An 18,174-nucleotide genomic window follows, 5' to 3' on the forward strand; every position below is an offset into this window, starting at 1 on the left:
TTTGGGTAGGCAGCCTCCATTGGCAAGATCACATTGGCTGACACTCATTTTATGCAAAATAAAGAATGTTACAGTAGGAAGCTGGCCCTGGGTTTTTGTCTTCCCTCAGCAACATCTGTATGTACAATGAAATCACTCCCAGTCCTTTGCTGAAGGCACTTTCCCCTGCCTAGGCCAGGGGTGTACTGTGTTGGTGGGTCTTCTGGTGACACAGTGGGGTCACCTGAAGCAAAAGTACTGGTCATTACTGCTGTAGCCTGGCCTGCAGCCTTACTGTCACAGGATGTCTTCTCCAGGCTTGGTCTGTGAACCAACTTGGCAGGACCGGACCGCTGATAAAATTGCTGCCTTCTGGCTCACCTGCAGAGAGTCTTACCCAGTCACATTAATACAGTGGGCCCACCAACTGCCTCATTTCTACAGGGGCTCCCCAGCACATGATTAGGTTTGCAGAAATTGGAGAACCACTGCATTGGTATTGCAGGTCTTTCTGCCTCAGAGTAAGGCTTTCACTCTTAATCAGACGTACAAGCCGCCCCTGGGCTTGTAACCCATGCCACTCATAGCCTCCATGCCTTTGACCACCCCGCCGCTGTACTAAGAACTCCCTTTTGGCCTCCACTTCCAGCCTGGGTTCCCTTGGGAGGTCATCCTGCGCCCTAGGCACCCCAACCCCAACATACTTCACTCCCAGCCAACCCGGTTATTTTGTGAGTTCACCTCCGCCCTTGAGTGTACACTGCACTAGGCAGCTTCGCTGCAGTTACTGCACTATGTGCTTACGACAATGAATCCGATCTGAGATTTATGAAAATAAATTAGTTTCAGAAACAGCTAACTAAACGTGGCTGTATAGCCCGGGACACCGACCGGGGACCGGGCGGACGACCGGTCAGCATTGTGGCAGCGCTGCCTCGGCGTGGAGCTCCCTTACCCTCTGGGGTCGCCCCCGCGCACGCCGCCCACGGCCCTCCTGGGCGCCGCCCCTCTGCGCGCGCCACCGCCCCGGCTGTCACTGGCGCGTCTCCCGGAGTCGAGCGAGGATTTAAATCGTCATATCTCTGCGTTCATTGGTTTTTCACGCGGTGCCGGCTTACCTGTCATTGGCTAGCGGGCGGAGGAGGAGGGGTTCGGCACTCCTCCCCTGACATGGCCGAGGGCAGCAGCTGGCGGGTAAGTGTGGTGGGCACCAGGGACCCGCTTAACCGAGCCCTCTCCCGGGAACGGGGCGGGATGGGGCTCCGGGGCGGGTGGCGCAGCGGCCCCGGGCTCAGGCGCGCCTCTCGCCGCAGCCGCCGCGCCCTTGCGAGGCCTACCGCGCGGAGTGGAACCTCTGTCGCAGCGCTCGGCACTTCCTGCACAACTACTACGTCCACGGCGAGCGGCCGGCCTGCGAGCAGTGGCGGCGCGACCTGGACAGCTGCCGCGAGTGGGAGCAGCGCCGCAGCGCCGAGGCCCAGGTGCGCTGGGGAGGCCGGGGGTGGTGCTGGGCCGCTGGAGTGCATCACCAGGGCATCCGAACGCCCGGGCCACCCCTCCCCACGTTCCGAGTCCCGGGACGCTGGAGAGGAGTACTGCCGGGGACCCTCCTCCTTTTATGCTTCCTTTCTTTCCAGAAATACCAAAAATTAGTATGTCAAAGGGGCTTTGACTGAAATACAAAGCAAGGAAGGAGGGTAGAGTGATTTGCAAAGAAAGGAGGGGCCCACTAACAGTGTTATGGTGGTGGCTGAATTGCAGAGGTGATATTGCTGCGTGCAGAAGGACCAGGAACCAGCCTTAGCAGCCTTCACCCAGCCGCAGGGGGTCACGAGTAAGAAACAGCCAGGTGCTGGGAGCAGAAGGGTGGTGTTGAGGATTAGGGCATGAGGCTGGAGAGGTCCCAGGGACCTGGTGGGCCTCTAAAGAGGGTTTAGATTCTAGCCTAAACAGGTGCCAGGAAGCATGATTTGATTTATACCTTTAGAAGGTCAGTCTGGCTGCCTGAGTGGGAGAGTACATGTCGGAGGGGGCACAGAGACCAGTAAGGAGGTGATTCTCGTTGTTGATTCATTCAGGAGATATTTATCATGTTGGGCACTCTTGGGGATACAGGAGTGATGAGAACAGAACCCCAGCCCTCCTAGCAGCTACATTCTAGTCCAGAGTACAGTGCGGCCGTGCAGCCGTTGTGGATGGGGAGATGGAGAGCAGCTGTGGGGGTGCACTGCTCATAGGGAGTGCCTGGGGAAGGGGAGCCTGCAGGACTGGTGGCTGCTTCAATGTTGTTATTACCGAAACAGACAAACTGATGTGGAAACCAAGCTGCTGTATAAAAGAAAATGAGGACAAGTTTATAATAAGTGGAAGTCCAAAAAATGGGAACGATTGCTTGCAGCCTATATGGCAAGAGATTAATAACCTTTATGCATGAACTCATATATCAGTAAGAAAAATGGGGATGATTTAAGAATAGAAAAGTATGCAAAAGACACAAAGAAGGTATTCATTCAAAAAGAAAACCACATGGCCCTGTGTATAACTTAAAATGACAATAAGTTGTTTCTGCCTAGTGGAATGTCAGGAGTGTCCCTAGGGGCTTTAGACAGTCCAGGGTCTTTGTGCAGTGTTGGTTGAGTGTTAGGTGTTCTGATTGTCTTAGTGTCAAATGCATACCTCTGACCCCAGTTTTACTCCTGGAAGTTTATCCTAAGGAAGTAATTGGGTAACAGAGTACAGCTAAAAGTTCAAAATGTCCATTGTGTCATTGTTTGTGATAGTGCAAAAACTGAAAGTGTCCTAAATTCCACTGATAGACATTTGACCAAATAACTTATTCCACACGCTGGAGTACTAGCTACGCATCCATTACAAAGAATAGATAATAATGCTTCCTGGGATGGAAAGGTGCCTACAGTATATTCCTTAGTGAAAAAAGCAGGAAGTATACACTAGCCAGTAGACTATTCCATCTTTAGGGAAACATGTGATGGCTCTAAAATTTGGGCCTAAAATTGCGTTGGGGCATCTGTTAACTACACCTTAGGAATGGAGGTCTGGGAGTCTTTCATATGCTTCTTTGCATTTCTGATCACTTTTTAAACCCAAACAAAAACATCTGTTTGCGACAATAGAGTGTAAGTGAAGACAAATAGACAGAGAAGCTGAAATTAATGTGTAGAGACCAGCATAGCACCTGGCACCTACCAAGTGCCCCTGTCATGGTTGTGATGTACTGTCCTGTGTTTATTTTGGGGAGAGAGTGACAGAGTAAAGTCCATAGGTTGAGTGGCATGTATTGTTTGTTGTCTGGACTCTTCCTCATCCGTCCAGGGCTCCCTGGGCATGTGTCTCTTGCCTCATCTTCCTCCCTCTGGCCACTCTTTCAGACTCTTGTCTCTCCTTCCAGCTCAGCCCCCAGCTGGTCTTAGCAGGTGAATCTGATTAGGTCACCAAAGGCATCAAGCCGTGAGGCCCAGGAGAAGACGTTTTCAAATTTCCTCAAATTATGGTGATCTACACGATACAGATGACCCTTGAACAACATAGGTTTGAACTGCGTGGGTCCACTTATTGTGGATTATTAAGCGGATCTGTGCAGTTCAAACCTGTGTTGTTCAAGGGTCAACTGTATTTTTGATCTGCAATTGGGAATCTGCATATGCCGAGGGCTGACTTAAATTACATGCAGATTTTCAACTGTGCGGCAGGTTGTTGCCCCTAACTTCTACAGTGGTCAAGGGTCAGCTGTAGTTTTTCAGTCGCTTGGGAGAAAGAATCATCTAGGTCTGTGTGTGCTAATACAGAACAATTGCCAAGGTGTATTAGGGGGAAGCAGAGTTTCAGAGTGGTGTGAACCAAATGTACTATTTGTCTGTCTGTGTTTGGGAAGGTGCTGAGGAGGAGGGAGATGTAAGGGTCATGTGAGGCGGTAAGTGACCGGGGTCTCCTTTGCACAGCGGTCCCTCTGTGAGAGTGAGCGTGCGAGAGTCCAGACTGCACGAAAGCATGCCCTGGTGTGGACCCTGAGGCAGAGCCCCCCTGCAGACTGGCATCTCCCTCTGCCACAGGAGGAGAAAGACGAGTGACAAGCACCCCTGCACACTTTCCTCCGGTCTGTTTCAAGTGGGGCTGGTGCACAACCCTTAGGACGGTGACTGGCCCACACATTCTAGTGAGTACGTGGGAGCTTCTGCTTGGCTTGGAACATGGAGCCCAACGTATCCAGCCCTACTTGCCCACCCCTCACCTGTGTTCAGGGTGCCCCACTGCTTCTACGCTCTGGAAGACAGTTTTGCCCACTGCATAGCATCCAGGAAGGCAGACACCATTGCAAATTGCTGTGAGCAGCCAGGTTGGGCTGGCTCATGTTCTACCCCAGCAATAACAGCACAGGAGATGGCTGTCCTGAGGTTTAGAATTCTCAGGTAAACAAGAGTTTACCTGAGAATTCTATGTGTCCACATGGGTCAGTACTCCCGTGAGGGGTCAGAATGAGGTAACTAAATGGGTGTGCTGCCATGAACACTTTATCCAGCCCTGGCTTGGTGATGACCATGCATTCCCAGCCACTGGTGCTCACACTTGGCTATGGCCCGCTTGGTCAGTTCCTCTAGACAGAGGTGGGGCATTACCTCTGGACCAGCATGTTGCACCTCCTAGGCTCACAGGAGGTGAGATTCTGCTTTTTAAGAAACGCACAAAGCTGCAGAACACACCACCTTGCATACAAAGGGTTCATGGACTCTTGGCTTAAGAAACCCAAGACTCATGGAATTTTGGCCTGTGCTAACCTTAAAATTTCCCCTGATCATTTTTTGAAAATGTGGAATATGTCAAAAGCCATTTTACATATTAGATTCCAAAGAGAAGCTGAAAATTAAATCCACAATTTAATTGTTGAAATTGTTAGATTTCGGATCTGACGTTGTGCTCAGATAGAATTTATTATGCATATATTCCTGTAGATGTTTTAAATAGGTATGTGTATGAACCAACAAGAACTCTAGTTTTTGAAGAGTTTCATTATTACTCAATAAAATGATTTAGCATCTTGTAGCTTTATAGCAGGCCCCATTGTATGGTGCTCTGTCAGGTCAGCCCACTGGGTCTTAGTACCTCCTTCATGACAGGGCCCCAACCTGGCCACAGGTGGTAGGTCAGGCATCTTTTAACTCATTCTTTGGGGCAACATAATGTATGACTTGAGGGCATACATTAAACGATAAAATGTCCCCTTCTGTGCATTTTCTCCTGTGATTGCATGTGTACCTGTGAGTGGTAGGGGTGCACGTAGGACCCCAGGAGCAGAAGCAAGTACAAAGAGCCAGGAACCCCCATCCCAGGGGGTAGCCTTGCTGTGTCTGAACCAGCCAGAGCCTCTCCGTTGTGGCTGTAGCTGCAGCTGCTTTCATGGGCAAGTCTGATTTCTGGCCAAGGAGGAAAGAGGGAAAGCTGCTAGATTTACAATCATTCTCCTTCCTCACTCTGAAATACATGGAAGGGACATTTGAATTTTGTGATTTGCATGTGATGCCTGAAATTGCAGCAGCTTCCTTGGGGCTCCTGGGGTGGGCAGGAAAAGCCTGGGAGCAGCAACCATCACAGCAGTCCTGAGGTGTTCACCCTTGGGAGCCACACTCCCTGTTGTCTATTTGCTTAGGATTCGCTGCAGCTGAATGCTGTTTTAGGAGGTTCTAGTCCTTCGTGACTACACAGAGTCCCACGAGATAATCACCACTCGGGACAGAATGTTCCTGTATCTGTTCCTGTGTTTACCCCTTCACATCTGAGCACCTGCTATATGCAGGGTGGGGTTTGAGAATCTGGGATCACAGCCTTGCAATGGACAAGTTGCCTTCAAAGAATTGCAGTTGTACTAGTAGTTTAGGGGACCGACGTAAACATTTAAACGTTAAATGAAGGTCTAAAATGATGGTAGGTGCTGTGAAGGAACTGGTCAGTGATAAGACACAACAGTGTCTTTCAAACTTTTTGGACAAAACCTATAGCAACAAGTATGTTATAATCTGGTACATACTGTTATAGCATATGTTTTTGTTGTTTTAAATCTAAGCAGTCATCTTGTTTTAGGTGGGTACAAAAAAGTCAATAACAAATAAAAACGACAGAAAAATATGACTTTGGTTATTTCAAAAGCAAAAGGCTGTAATAAACAAGCTTCACAAAATAATCCTTGTCTATACTGTGATACACTGACATGTTCAGGTCTGTGCCATTGAAAATACACTGCTGTATAGGCAGCAAATTGGATGAAACAAGGAAAATATGCTGTTTAAAAAAAGAATCTTAAAAGGATACATATGACATGACCCCATTCATCTAACATAGGAGACTGGTTCCTGGTGAGGGTGTAGTTATAAAGGGGTGATGATGGTATTTTGACTGTGGTGGTAACACAGGGCTACATGTGTGATGCAGTTGTGTAGTGCTTGACACACACACAGATGAGGGCAGGTTTAACAGGAAATTGGAATACATTGGGTTGTACTAGTGTCAGTCTCTGGGTACTGACACGACTATGGTATGTAACACGTTAAGGCTGGGAAATACACACAGCACCTCTCTGCATGTTTATTTGGAACGTCCTATGAATCTATAACTACTTCCAAATAAAAAGTTAAAACTGCTGACCATGACCCGCTGAGTTGATTATAAAACCTATTGTTTTAAAAGCACTACCAAGCACCTGCAGTGGGCGGGGAGGTGGGGAAGGCTCGGCATGTGAGCCCAGAACTGGAAGAGGCTCAAGCCCTGCAAGGCACAGCAAGGGGCCACACAAGCCGTATGCTGCAACAAGTACCATGTGCTGACGGGGGCTGTGAGATAAGGGGTCTGGACGCAGTTCTTGGGGTGGTGGTTTGCCAAATGCCTGACCTGACTTGCATCTTACAGAGCCCTCTGGCTGCTGCACAAGAAGGATCTGGGGTGGGATCAGTGTGGACAGATCAGTTGGCGGCTGGCAAACCAGCAGTGGAACAGGCAAAAGGCAACAAAGGTTTGGACCTTGGAGAAAAAACAGGTCATGAAAACTGGTTGGGTTCAGCATTCATCTCATAGAGAGCCAAAGGACTTAGAATCCTTAGGTAATGTTTTTATGCAGTAAAAATGTTTACCTGGTAAGTTTTTAAACCATACGTGAACCACACGTTATGAAACCAGACAATATAAAGTCTTATTCGAAAGAAATGTTTCCCTGGTTTATCTTCACCAAGGTAGTGAAGAACCCAAAGCCTTTCTGGGGTGATAATGCAAATCACTAGGAGAAAGGGCTCTTCTTACACCAGACCTTTGTTGTCATGGGCTGAATTGAAGCTCTATCCCCCCTGTACATCTGTATGACTGACTGTATTTGGAGATAGGGTCTTTAGAGAGATAATTAAATTGAAATAAGGTCATTACTGTAGGCCATAATCTGACTGCTGTCCTTATGAGGACACAGGCACGGAGGGATGACCATGTGAGGACACAGTGAAAAGGTAGCCATCTGCAGGCCAAGGAGAGGCCTTCAGAGAAACCAACCTTGCTGGTACTTTGATCTTGGGAGTTCTAGCTTCCAGAACTGTGAGAAATAAATGTTTCAGCCCTGCAGTCTGTGGCGTATTTTTCTGGCAGCCCCCGCACACTAATACGGTCGCCATTCTAGACTAACACCACTCGAATAAGAGTCCTCGGCCCCAGGTGTCACACACCCTCCTGGGGACATAGCAACTTTGATAACTAGTGTGTGTCTGGCTTGCTCCACTCTCCTCAGCCTCCCTTCTCAGCTTCAAATGCAAAGCTGGCCCTGCCGATGATGTGAAAGCTCTGGACTCCATCTGCCCCACCTGGGAAGGTTCTCCCTCTCCTCTGCCCACCTGTGCAGACAGCACACAGCACACAGCCTGCACATCCATCACCTCTGCCTCTTGGGTGTCACTTTGTGCCTCTTGCTGGTGGCATCTGCCCCACACAATTGGAATCTTTCTTTTTTACTGGGGGGCAATGGTCAATGTCTTGGTCATCCTCTCCCCAGTACCTGACAAGGAAGGGCAACATCTCTCACTCCTGCCCATCCTCAGGTGAATTAATTTAGACTACAGTAAGACAAAGAGACACTTGATTAAACTTACATTTATTCACAGCATGCTTAATTGTGTGACAAGCAGGCTTGAGCCCTGGCTCTTGCTCACAAGGACAGCATGTTCAGACAGCTCCCTGCAGCTCTACCTCTTGAACTCCACCTGTGTGTACACCTTGGTGATGTCGTGGTACCTGCCTTCAGGGGGCTGGTAGTTGGAGACAGGTGGTGTGTAATTTGGACCTTCTCTCTCAAAGGGAAACAGACTTGGGTCTCGCTTGATGGCCTCCGCGTGGAGCTCCGGGGATGTGAGTTGCAGCTCCTGCAGAGCTTCCTGCTGGGCCTCAAGCATGGACCTGATGGCATTTCTCTCCATCTCATGCTCTTGCTGCTTGTACAGGGACCATTTCTTCAGAAGCAAAGCTCTCCGCTCACTCTCCTCAAAGGAGAGCTCGACCTGAGGCCGCTGTCTGGGAACACACAAATCCAAAGGTGTGAAGCTGGGGAGTACTCACCTTGCTGACCAGGAAGTCTGGGTGACTGACTATGGCCCACGCCTCCTCACTGCCAGACATAGATGGAACTTAGGAAAGTGGAAGTTTGGGACAAATTAAGGAATGGACGGTTTAATGTGGCAGCAGCTGCAATTGACACTGAGAACCAGTGCACTTGCTTTAACATGGAGACAAGCAAGTGATGCTCTGAGGAGCCTATCGTAACACTTCCTCTCCCCCAGGGCAGAGACTACCTTTGGTGAGAGATGATATTGGAGAAAAGTGAAATGGTATAAGGAAAATGGACACCAAAATCCCAGGGAGTCAAGAGCCTGGATCAGGCCTGAAGTACCAAAAAAGTACCTGCTGTGTCCCACGTGCATGGCAAGGTGCTACTTTAAAAATGGCACATTTTACCAGAAGACAGCAACCCTGCCAACCCTGCACACAACACGTCCCAAGCATGAGCATCTGCACCATAAAGCAAGAGGCTAAGGGTTTTCTACAGTCAAAATGGGGAAGGCCTATAGAAGCCAGGCCCAAGTCATCAGTAACAGTTACAACTTCTCTTGTAAAAAAGCAACAAATATGAACTTTTGAGCAGTGCTGACAGAACTCACTCAAGCATCTGGCCTGGTTTTCACAATTATTCTGTTTCTTTCCTACATTCAACCATTCACGAGCATCACCCAGGAATGCTTTCTCCAACTCTCACAAGACATATACAAGGAGAAAAAGATTCAGATCAGGGCCAAGTCAGCCCAAGCCTATTGACCCCTTCCCATGACTGGTGTGAACTGCAAGTAGAACTACCTGAAGGTGATGGAACTCCTTTGCCCTAAAGACCTCAACCCTAAAGGACTCTTACCTCACTTTATCCAAGAACCTCACAGGTGTAATAAAATCTTCAATGGGAATTAGCTCCTGGCTAGCCTTTTCCAGTCGTCGAATCCTCTTTTTCAAACGGTCCCTTGCTGCTTGGTCTTTTTTAGGATCTACCTTCTTCTTCTTTCGCAGAGGTTCTGCTCTAATGGATAAAGCAAACATTAAACATTTTTCCTCTTCAGTCTCACAAACATGCTGAGAGACATGACACTAGATGAAGTCCCCCAAACTTGTACTGAGCTGTTCACTGGGGAAGGAATTATGCATGGTCCTGACCTTATAAGGTGAGTGTGGCAAGAAGATGGCCTCCACCCCAGGGTCCTTGTGAGAACTCTGTGGGCATTTAACCCAGGAAGGGGTGGAAAAGCTGCTCTGGGTATAAATTAAGGGGAAGTGCTCATCTTGAATGCTGGAGATCAGGTGTGTCTTGGGATTGCACTGAAGTGGAAATACCAAACTGGTGAATTAGGAGCTCATTACTCACATCTTAAATGGATTTGTGATTTATAAAAATGATTTGAGCAAGCCTAAGAGAGACACCTTAATAAAAGTGAGACTGGCATGCTTCTACTTTTGAGGATTTCTTAACAAATTTCCCCATCCAAGAGCATTAACAAAAACCTGATTTATTCTCAGGAACACATCTCTTATAGTGACAATTTACTATTAAGAATAATCAAATCCTTTAGCACCAAGACAGTTTCTTGCATCAAGTACCTAGAAAGCATCTGGAGTCACAGGTGGAAAAAACTGGTCCTCACACCTTCCCTCACTTCTCCAGGGAGTCAGAAATGGAAGGCCCATGGAGAAACAGAAGTTTATGCTTTGCCCTTTACAAAACAAGAACCCATTCAAAGCTAATTAAGAATTACTTAAATTACTTTCACATTTAATTTGTTTTCTGATTACAGATACATACATCAGTATTCCCTGAAGGGAATGTTGAAAGACAGAAAAACATCGGCCTAAATTTAACTGAGAAACTTTGTACACTATTTTGCAAACCGAACGTCGAATATTCTTGCTTTATTCTGTTCATGTGCACATATATTTCCAGCTGACACCACAAAGAGATCAGACCCACAGTTGAGTTTACCTCGTGGGAATGAGTTCCCAGAAAGAGAACAATGAAGCTCGCTGGTGGGTGTCTCTACTCTGTGTCTGCCAAGTTCTCAGAAGCCTGAAAGAGATAAGAGTATGTATAAATGTCTGATTTCCCTCACTAAACAGGAAAAGAAAAAAAATTTACAATGCCCTCAAAACCTGAGGCACTTGTAACTGCTAGATGTGACAGCAAGGTCACTGTGGGAGACTTTTCAAAATCCCCCGTTCACACCAGAAAGCACTTGGGCAGGGTCCCTTGTCGCCAGGGTCCTCGGATTTTGACCACATGAAGAGGCGAGATCAGCTGGCTTATTCCTTTGATATCAGTGGATAAGGATAAGGGTGGTTGGGGAGGTAGCGCAGGCGAGGCCCCGGCCTGCCGGCGCGGAGTTCCCCGCGCGCCCCTCAGGCACCTCGTGACCCGTCTGAAGTCCGCACTCACCAGCACCGCGAGCGCAAAGCGCGCGCAGTAGCTCCTAACACCGCGGCGGCCATGGCCCCTAAGGTAGCCGACCGGCTGCTTCCGGGCGTGCACCTTGGCTGTCCGGCTCGCGGTGCCACACACAACTGCCCGGCCGTCTCAACGCTCCGCACTCCCGGGTTCCGACCTCAGAGCGCGGGATCATGCCTGGGCCCACCCCGACGTAGCTCCGCCCCGCACGTCCTGGCGGCGCGTGGGCACGCCCCGAGCTCCGTTCGGGGTCTTCTCTTCCGCCTCTGCCTGGTGCGGCGATCTTTACCCTGCAGCCTGCACGTACCCGCCAGTCACTCCCGTATCTAGTCAGCCTACACCCCTGCGAGGGCTAAGATCCCACAGTGCAGCCCGAGTGGCCAAAGAGGCGTCCCTCTACTCCAGGTCTAAGTCCACGTCTGTGAAAACGGCCCCGATCTTCCAATGAACGCTCCCGCCTCGGCCTCCCCAATTACCCTCCCCGGGGCTGGCTCATCCCGCTGCATTCGTAGAGTCTGGGACTAGGGCCGCCCGCCGGTGGCCGCACCCCGGCGCCCGCACGTGGCCTGGCTCTCGCTAGATGCCCAATAGACGCGTGTTGATGAATGACGGAAGCTAGTTAGTCGGACGCGGAACCGGCAAGGTAGAGCTGGAGAGGCCATCCACGCCACCCAGACCCTGCCTGCCTCCGCCGAACTGGGCTGCAACTCGAGGCCCTGCTCTCCCGCCGCGGTCCGAGCCAGTCCTCCTCTCCTCGGCGGCTGCCCCCGAGCCGGAGTCGAAGCCGAGCCGCCCTGTGCAGCCCCTGCTTGCGGAGGAGCCCGGGCGGCCCCATTCGCGCGGGGAGCGGTTTCCCGCCGGGGCGATTTGGCAGGTGCGCGCCGTGACTTCCGGCGTTGCCCGGGAGCCGCCGGAGGAGGAGCGGCGCAGGGGATGCGGCTGTGGCGGCGGCGGTGGCGGCCGAGCGCGGGGGGCGGCAGTGGCGGCGGCCTGGGGCTCCGGACCGCTATGGCGCGGCGGCACTGAGGGCACGGGGCGGGCGGCAGCCGGAGGGCGGGCGGCGCGGGAGGAAGCGGCGGCGGTGGCTCAATGGCCCGGACGCGCTGAAGAACGCGGCTCTCGCCTCAGCCCGGCGGCGGCGGCGGCGGCCGAACAATGAAGCTCCTGAAGCCGACCTGGGTCAACCACAATGGTGAGTGAGCGCAGGGGTTGCGGGAGGCCGAGCCCGGAGGCAGGTCCGGGCTCGGAGTCCGGTCGGAGCTGCGCGCAGGCCCTGCCCGCCTCGCTCCCGGTGCCCGGTGCCAGAGCCGCGGGGTCGGAGGGAACGGACTTTGCACTCGGCGCGGGGAGACCGGCGAGTCCGGGCACGTGCTTCGCCTGGCCGCGGCGAAGTCCGCCTCCGCCCCCAGCACTTGCGCTGAGCCCTTGGCCGCCCACCCGTGGTCTGTGGAGGCGCCGCGGCCTGGCTCCGGGGAGCGGCCCTTGGGCGTCAGCCAGCTCCTGCCACTCGTCGGCATCAGTCGAATGTGCTCAGATGATACTGTGGGTGAAACCGGGGCACAGTCCCCCTTGTGGCCTTTCAGTGGCGGGGTGAAGACCTGGAATCTCTGTCGCTGAGTGGCTGTTACTGCCCTTGCTGAGGCCTGGATCTAGTGACAGTGTCCCCAGTTGGGGGACTGTGGCTGGGGGCTGAGGTCCCCCAGTAGATGGAACCACGTTTATGCTGAGCTGGGGCATCAGGTGACTTAGGTTGGGGCCCATAGGACACAGATGTGTTCCAGGAAGGCGGCTTCCTTAGCTCTGTGGCAGTGGCCCCAAAGCACAACCTGGGGGAACAGATTCTTCCAGTCCTTGGTCGACAACAGACAGAGAAGCCTGTGGTAACCAACAGTTTTGTCATAGTCGACCTTGTTGGTACAATTGCGGCAGGAATTGGTCTTTACTCCCCAGGGAGGTGACGGGAGAGAGCCCCCATTCCCTTGCTGACAGCACTGCAACCCAGGGAGCGCTCCTCCAGCATAAGGCCTATAGCCCTGATTCCAGCCTGCCTCTGACTACTACTGGGTAGGCAGTCACCCTGATTCTGTCTCGTTCCTCATTTCTACTTTGCAATGAACTGGAAGGAGCTACAGTTTTCTTTTACAACAAGTAGAGTAGATACTTTTGCCTGTTTTATACATGTGGCTTTTAAGTTTTGAATTTGATCCCATGTTGCTCTATTACTGCAACTGAACTGAACAGCTGTCTATGTTCTTTCAGTCGGAAGCCCTCTCCCGTTCCCCCTTCTTGTGTGACATCTTTCTTATTTTTCAGAGCCCAGGTGAGGTTACCTTTTCCTTTTGTTACCATTTCTCCTGAGTTACTCCACTAGATGTGCTCTGTCCCTGTCGGTGTACTTCCCATATGTCCCCAGGGCGGGGACTGCCTCATTTTCTTCTGTATTCTCTGCCACACTCAGCAATGTCTTCCACATAAAAGGTATATGATAAATGTTGGCTAAAACAGGTAAGAAAAATGAGGTTTCCATAATTTATGACAACACAGCTAGGTTTACTATGCATGAAAGCAAAAGCTGTGAACTTTAGTTTCATTTCTCCTGAGTTGATCTCCAAGAGCATTTCCTGATGTGTGATGTGCAGATCTGTCCATGGAGAACTGGGCAAATGTTCAGTAATTATCAATTACGGTGCTTGTGAATCAGGAAAGGAAAAATTTCATCATGAATTAGTTTGGGTAAGTGGCGATCTGAAGGAATTTTTATTTTAAAATAAAAATTTTGCCTAGATCAGTTTGTGTGTCTGGTCAGTCCACCCTTCTGCAGTCTCTCCTCTGTCTTTTGCCATATAATTTCTAACTTTGTGCTAAGCTCCTATATAAGACACAAATATTATGCTGTGTTAGCATAAGTAAGTTAAGATGCTTAAGCGATTATCGAGGTACAAATGAGTGAGGTGCCTATAACCAGGCCAGCAGCCAAATGTCCCAATCTGGTGGAGTGGGCAGAGCGGTAGGCCCGGGCCTCTGTTGCTGCCGCCTCTCTGCAGTCCTAGGATGATATCTGCTCTGCCTTCTTCGTAGTACAGTTGTGATGTTTGGTTAGGAAGGTAGACACAGAAGTGTTTCCCAGACTATAAAGTGCTTTCGAAATCTAAGAGATAATAAAAGAATTGAGACTCTGGCTGGATTTAACTTATTTTAAACTTGTTCTTTGTTAACTTTCCTTTCTTTGAAAAATCTCCTGAAATCAACCTTTGTCTCATCAAGTGTTCAGAAGAACTGTCAGGGTAAATTACCACTATCCTACAGGACATGATTATGGCCTGGATCACTACTGAGCAGTTCTTTAAAAACTGGTCACTAGTGGGAGCTGCAGGGGGTGGGCATTGCTTAGCCAGAAGCCAGAGTGGTAGGTAGTGACCAGTAAAATGGTGCTTGTTTTGCTTAACAAACCAGAGACCATGGTGCTTTAAAGAGTGCATCATTACGCTTTCTGGCTTCCTGACTGTATTCATGTCTCCTGACTTGTTACATGGCTCACATGCTTTTTCTGAGTCCAACGAGGGAAGGAGCAGAGAGCTCAGCATTTTCCCCCTGGTGGCGGGATCCATTCAAACAGTGTGGAAAAGGCAGCCAGATAGGACAGGTTTAAGACAAAGCGAGAAGTATATGTTGGGGTGTGTATGTACTTTTGGTCTTCGTTTTCCTGGCTGAGGGAAAGGACCTTTTCTCTAAGGTAAGCTTTCTCAGCCTCAGCACTGTTGACAGTGGGGCCATATAATTGTTGTAGGGACTGTCCTGTGTGTCGGATGTTAGCATCGCTGGCCTCTTCCCATCAGCTGTCAGTAGCCCTCTACCCCCTCCCACACATACCCAGTTGTGACAACCAGAAATGTCTCCCGAAATTGCCAAGGTCCCCTGGTGGCCAGAATCACCCCCAGTTTAGAATTACTGCTCTATGATGGTCAATAAGTTAACAGATCTTGACATTGTCATGTTACAGAAATCAGACTGGGATCAAGGTGCTGTCATTTTTTAGCTATAAATTCTTGGGCTTGTGACTCCACTTCTGGGCCTTGGTAAAGTCGAATAAATATCAAGACCCCTATCATGACACCCTGTACCCAAATATAAAAGACTGTTTTAAATTAAGGCATATAATAAATAATATTTATAACTTATATAGAAGTTATGTGCCAGGTACTATTCACACACACGTTTTACTCTGTATTCTTAGATGTACCTTATATTTTTCATTTTATTTTAGGCTTGGTGAAAAGAAGGTTCATTTCTAAGTTATGACCATATATTGGTTAGAAAGTGAAAGCAATTGGGTTCTTGGTTGTGGAAAAACATTAATTTGTGCTTGTATGTTTAGAAAATTTCATTGAGATTAATGCATGGGCTTCCCATCCTGGACCTTTGTTCTTAAGAGTTGTTTCTGGAATTCTCACAACTGGGCTGAGAGTGTTCGTGCTCAGCTTCTCAGTGAAGCCCATTCTAACCAGAAGGACCAGGACTGAAAGAATTCTCATCTGTCTTTGGCCTCTGGCTCATACTTTGATGGCAGTGTTGTAAAAAGATGTTTGGCAAATTTTCAATAATGGGATAATTTGTCAGTTAATCACATTGCTTTATGGTGTGTGTTCTCTGTCCTGTCCTGTGATTGCATTATTTTTCCCCCTACCCTGTCTCACTCCAGGAAGGATTTTAAGACATTCTACTGAGACATATACTACATCTGGGTGAAAATAAATGTCCCATTGAAGGGGAAATGCGGGCAGGGTGGTATAAAAATGAAGTCAGGATTGGGTGTGGAAAGGCCCTGAGCAGCTGCTGGACGGGCACTGCAGACCTGTCTGAGAATTGGCTGCGAGGGATCCTAACGGCGATACTTTATGATCACGGTGGCTGTTACGGTAAACTGTGCAGTTGCTCCAGATCAGGGATTTTCAAACAGACCAATATCTGGAGACATTTTTGGTTTTTACCACTGAGGGGGCTGGGAGATACTGGTATCTAGTGGGTAGAGGACAGGACTGTTGCTGGACACCCTACAGCATATGTCACGTACCCCACAACAAAGAATCATCTGACCCAAAATGTCAGTAGTGCCGAGGTTGAGAAACCTTTCTAGATAAGAGCGTCTTTATTGTTACTTGCCTTTTCATGTATTTGTTTCATCATTCCAACTAGATTGTAAGCTTCTTGAGGACAAGAATTTTGCCTTTTATTTTGGAGTCAGTCCTGTTCTTGAGTCTCCATGCTCTGCTGCTCACCAAATATGTGTCATGGAAGGTTCTTTTCATCTCTTTTCGTGATCTGTTAAACAAAGCCAGTAACACCTGCCTCACCTGCTACCTGTGAAGGCTCAGGAAATGTGAGCTTTTCCACCGGTCTTTCACTGATTTATGCCTGAAGACAGTAGGTCGATTTAAGAAAATAACCAGAATACATCTGAAGAGGATTCAGAATAAAATGGGTGGGATTTTGCCTTGGATAATACACATGTAGATTTTTCACTGATTTATGCACCAAACATTGAACCCTTCTGGAGAGAAGTTCTGTGGGGATCAGAGGTACATAAGGCTATCCCTTATGGAAAACTGTGAAGTCGGTGGGAGAGTGGGACCTGCAGACCACATTCTAGAATGCAGGGCAGCGAGAAACCAGAGCTACACAGAGTGGGCTGCCATGGCCCCACGGAGGGTGGCCTGGTTGAGGGTGTGCCCTTGGGCTGAGCCTTGACCACAGGGGGACTGTTTTCAGGAGCAAAGGCCCAGGGAGGATTGAGAGCATTTAAAAGAAGACAGAGCATGTTAGGGCATGACTGAGCAGGTGAAGGAATAAAGCCTTGAGCACCTTGCTAGAAGTTTAGACTAGGGAGTTAGGGGAGGGGCAAACTTAGGTTTCGGAGGAGGCTGGATGTAACTGACATCCTTCCTGTATCTCCAGAAGGCCCTGGAGGAGTGAAGAGGCAGTTCCCTGGGTCTTGGTGGGAGAGGATGAAGGAGACAAGGGGTCCCTGGTGGTGGCTGTAAGTAGGCGTGGATAGGCACTGCAAGCAGGGCAGAGGCAGGTGACTGTAGATTTGTGTCACTCTGAGTTTATTTCTTTGTATGCTAGAGAAAGAATAAGGAGGAGGGCTAGGAAATGGGGTTCTCTTGGACATTTGTTTTTATTTAAGAAGTGGCTGGAAAGATGTTTTCATTCCGTGAGCACAGTCATACTTGTACCGCTGGGCAGCATCTGGCTTTGGCCACTGAGGGGACCTGCTGCCATTGCACTGATCTTGGGTTGTCAGTGATCAGGGAGAGGGGGTTCTGTGTGCCTTGACCCGTCCTTTCCCCAAGCGGTTGCTAGGCTGTCCTTCGAGAGCTTACTTTCAGTGACCAAAAATTGGTGCAAGCACATTTTATCATCCTGCCAAGGAAGAGCAGCACCTGGAGAGGTGAGGGGATCATCAGCAATGTCCACATTATTAAAGAGCAGAACAGGGTGTCACAGGTACTGTGGGTTGCCTGCCTCCTGTTTCTTTCCATCAGAATCCCAATTTTTTTCAGATGTCTGCCCCCTTCTGCAGGCCAGGCTGCAAGGAGCAAGTCTTTTTTTTTTTTAATTGAATTTCTTGGGGTGACAATGGTTAGTAAAATTACACAGGTTTCAAGTGTATAATTCTATAATTTATCATCTATATATCATATTGTGTGCTCACCACTTGGGGTCAGTTCTCCTTCTATCACCAGATATATTTGACCTCCTTCACCCTCTTCTACCATCCCCATTCCCCCTGCAAGGGGCAAGTCTCGATAGCCCTAAGCTGGTATGGGGTGAGTACCAGGGATTTGTTGGGGAACAGCCATTTAATGTCATTCTAGCCAGTAAGCCTGGGAGGGGATGTGTGCGTGAGGCTTCTACGGAATTGGGAGGAAGAGATGCGTGAGAGGCCTTTCTACCGCTGGATGTGGCAGCCAGCCTGTGACCGTGCGGACGAAGCTCACACGGAGCATGACAGGAGGGGGAGATGGACGGATGTGGCTCCTTAAGCTGCTAAATTAATGCGCCCCGAAGCTGACCCATCGCAGGACTTGTGTATATAGATCACTCTCGAAGTCAGTAGATTACCCTTGAAATTCCCTGTGACTTGCAACAGAAAGGAAACATCCCGAGCCATACAGTTTGCA

The 18,174-nt window shown here is 49.4% G+C and overlaps 3 protein-coding genes across 6 annotated transcripts in view; 2 read left to right on the forward strand and 1 right to left on the reverse strand.

The window, feature by feature from the left end:
- Positions 1 to 1,013: 1,013 nt before the first annotated feature.
- LG16H22orf39 (linkage group 16 C22orf39 homolog) lies at positions 1,014 to 6,638 on the forward strand. Its single transcript, XM_019755898.2, has 3 exons — positions 1,014 to 1,173; positions 1,293 to 1,460; positions 3,939 to 6,638. The coding sequence occupies exons 1-3, from the start codon at positions 1,150 to 1,152 to the stop codon at positions 4,065 to 4,067; spliced, it is 321 nt and encodes a 106-aa protein (XP_019611457.2). The 5' UTR covers positions 1,014 to 1,149; the 3' UTR covers positions 4,068 to 6,638.
- A 1,458-nt stretch (positions 6,639 to 8,096) lies between these two features.
- Positions 8,097 to 11,836, reverse strand: MRPL40 (mitochondrial ribosomal protein L40). Of its 3 annotated transcripts, none has more exons than XM_019755893.2 (4): positions 10,985 to 11,836; positions 10,535 to 10,618; positions 9,422 to 9,580; positions 8,097 to 8,529 (listed from the first exon to the last, which is right to left on the reverse strand). In XM_019755893.2, exons 1-4 carry the CDS (start codon positions 11,035 to 11,037, stop codon positions 8,205 to 8,207), a joined length of 621 nt encoding a protein of 206 aa, XP_019611452.2. In that variant the 5' UTR covers positions 11,038 to 11,836; the 3' UTR covers positions 8,097 to 8,204. The 3 variants fall into 3 exon arrangements, with proteins under 3 accessions (XP_019611452.2, XP_019611453.2, XP_019611451.2); XM_019755894.2 differs by having other exon boundaries at positions 11,470 to 11,809; XM_019755892.2 differs by lacking the exon at positions 10,985 to 11,836 and adding an exon at positions 10,775 to 10,965.
- A 53-nt stretch (positions 11,837 to 11,889) lies between these two features.
- The window catches only part of HIRA (histone cell cycle regulator), a 90,317-nt gene continuing 84,032 nt past the window's right edge, over positions 11,890 to 18,174 (forward strand). Inside the window, exon 1 of one of the 2 annotated variants that reach the window (XM_074321623.1) lies at positions 11,890 to 12,185. In XM_074321623.1, the coding sequence (XP_074177724.1) occupies positions 12,149 to 12,185 (37 nt within the window). In that variant the 5' untranslated portion in view covers positions 11,890 to 12,148. The remainder of the gene's footprint in view (positions 12,186 to 18,174) is intronic. The other variant, XM_074321621.1, reaches the window with a different exon arrangement.

The sequence above is a fragment of the Rhinolophus sinicus genome, linkage group LG16 (genome assembly GCF_036562045.2).
Source record: "Rhinolophus sinicus isolate RSC01 linkage group LG16, ASM3656204v1, whole genome shotgun sequence".
Lineage (NCBI taxonomy): Eukaryota > Metazoa > Chordata > Mammalia > Chiroptera > Rhinolophidae > Rhinolophus > Rhinolophus sinicus.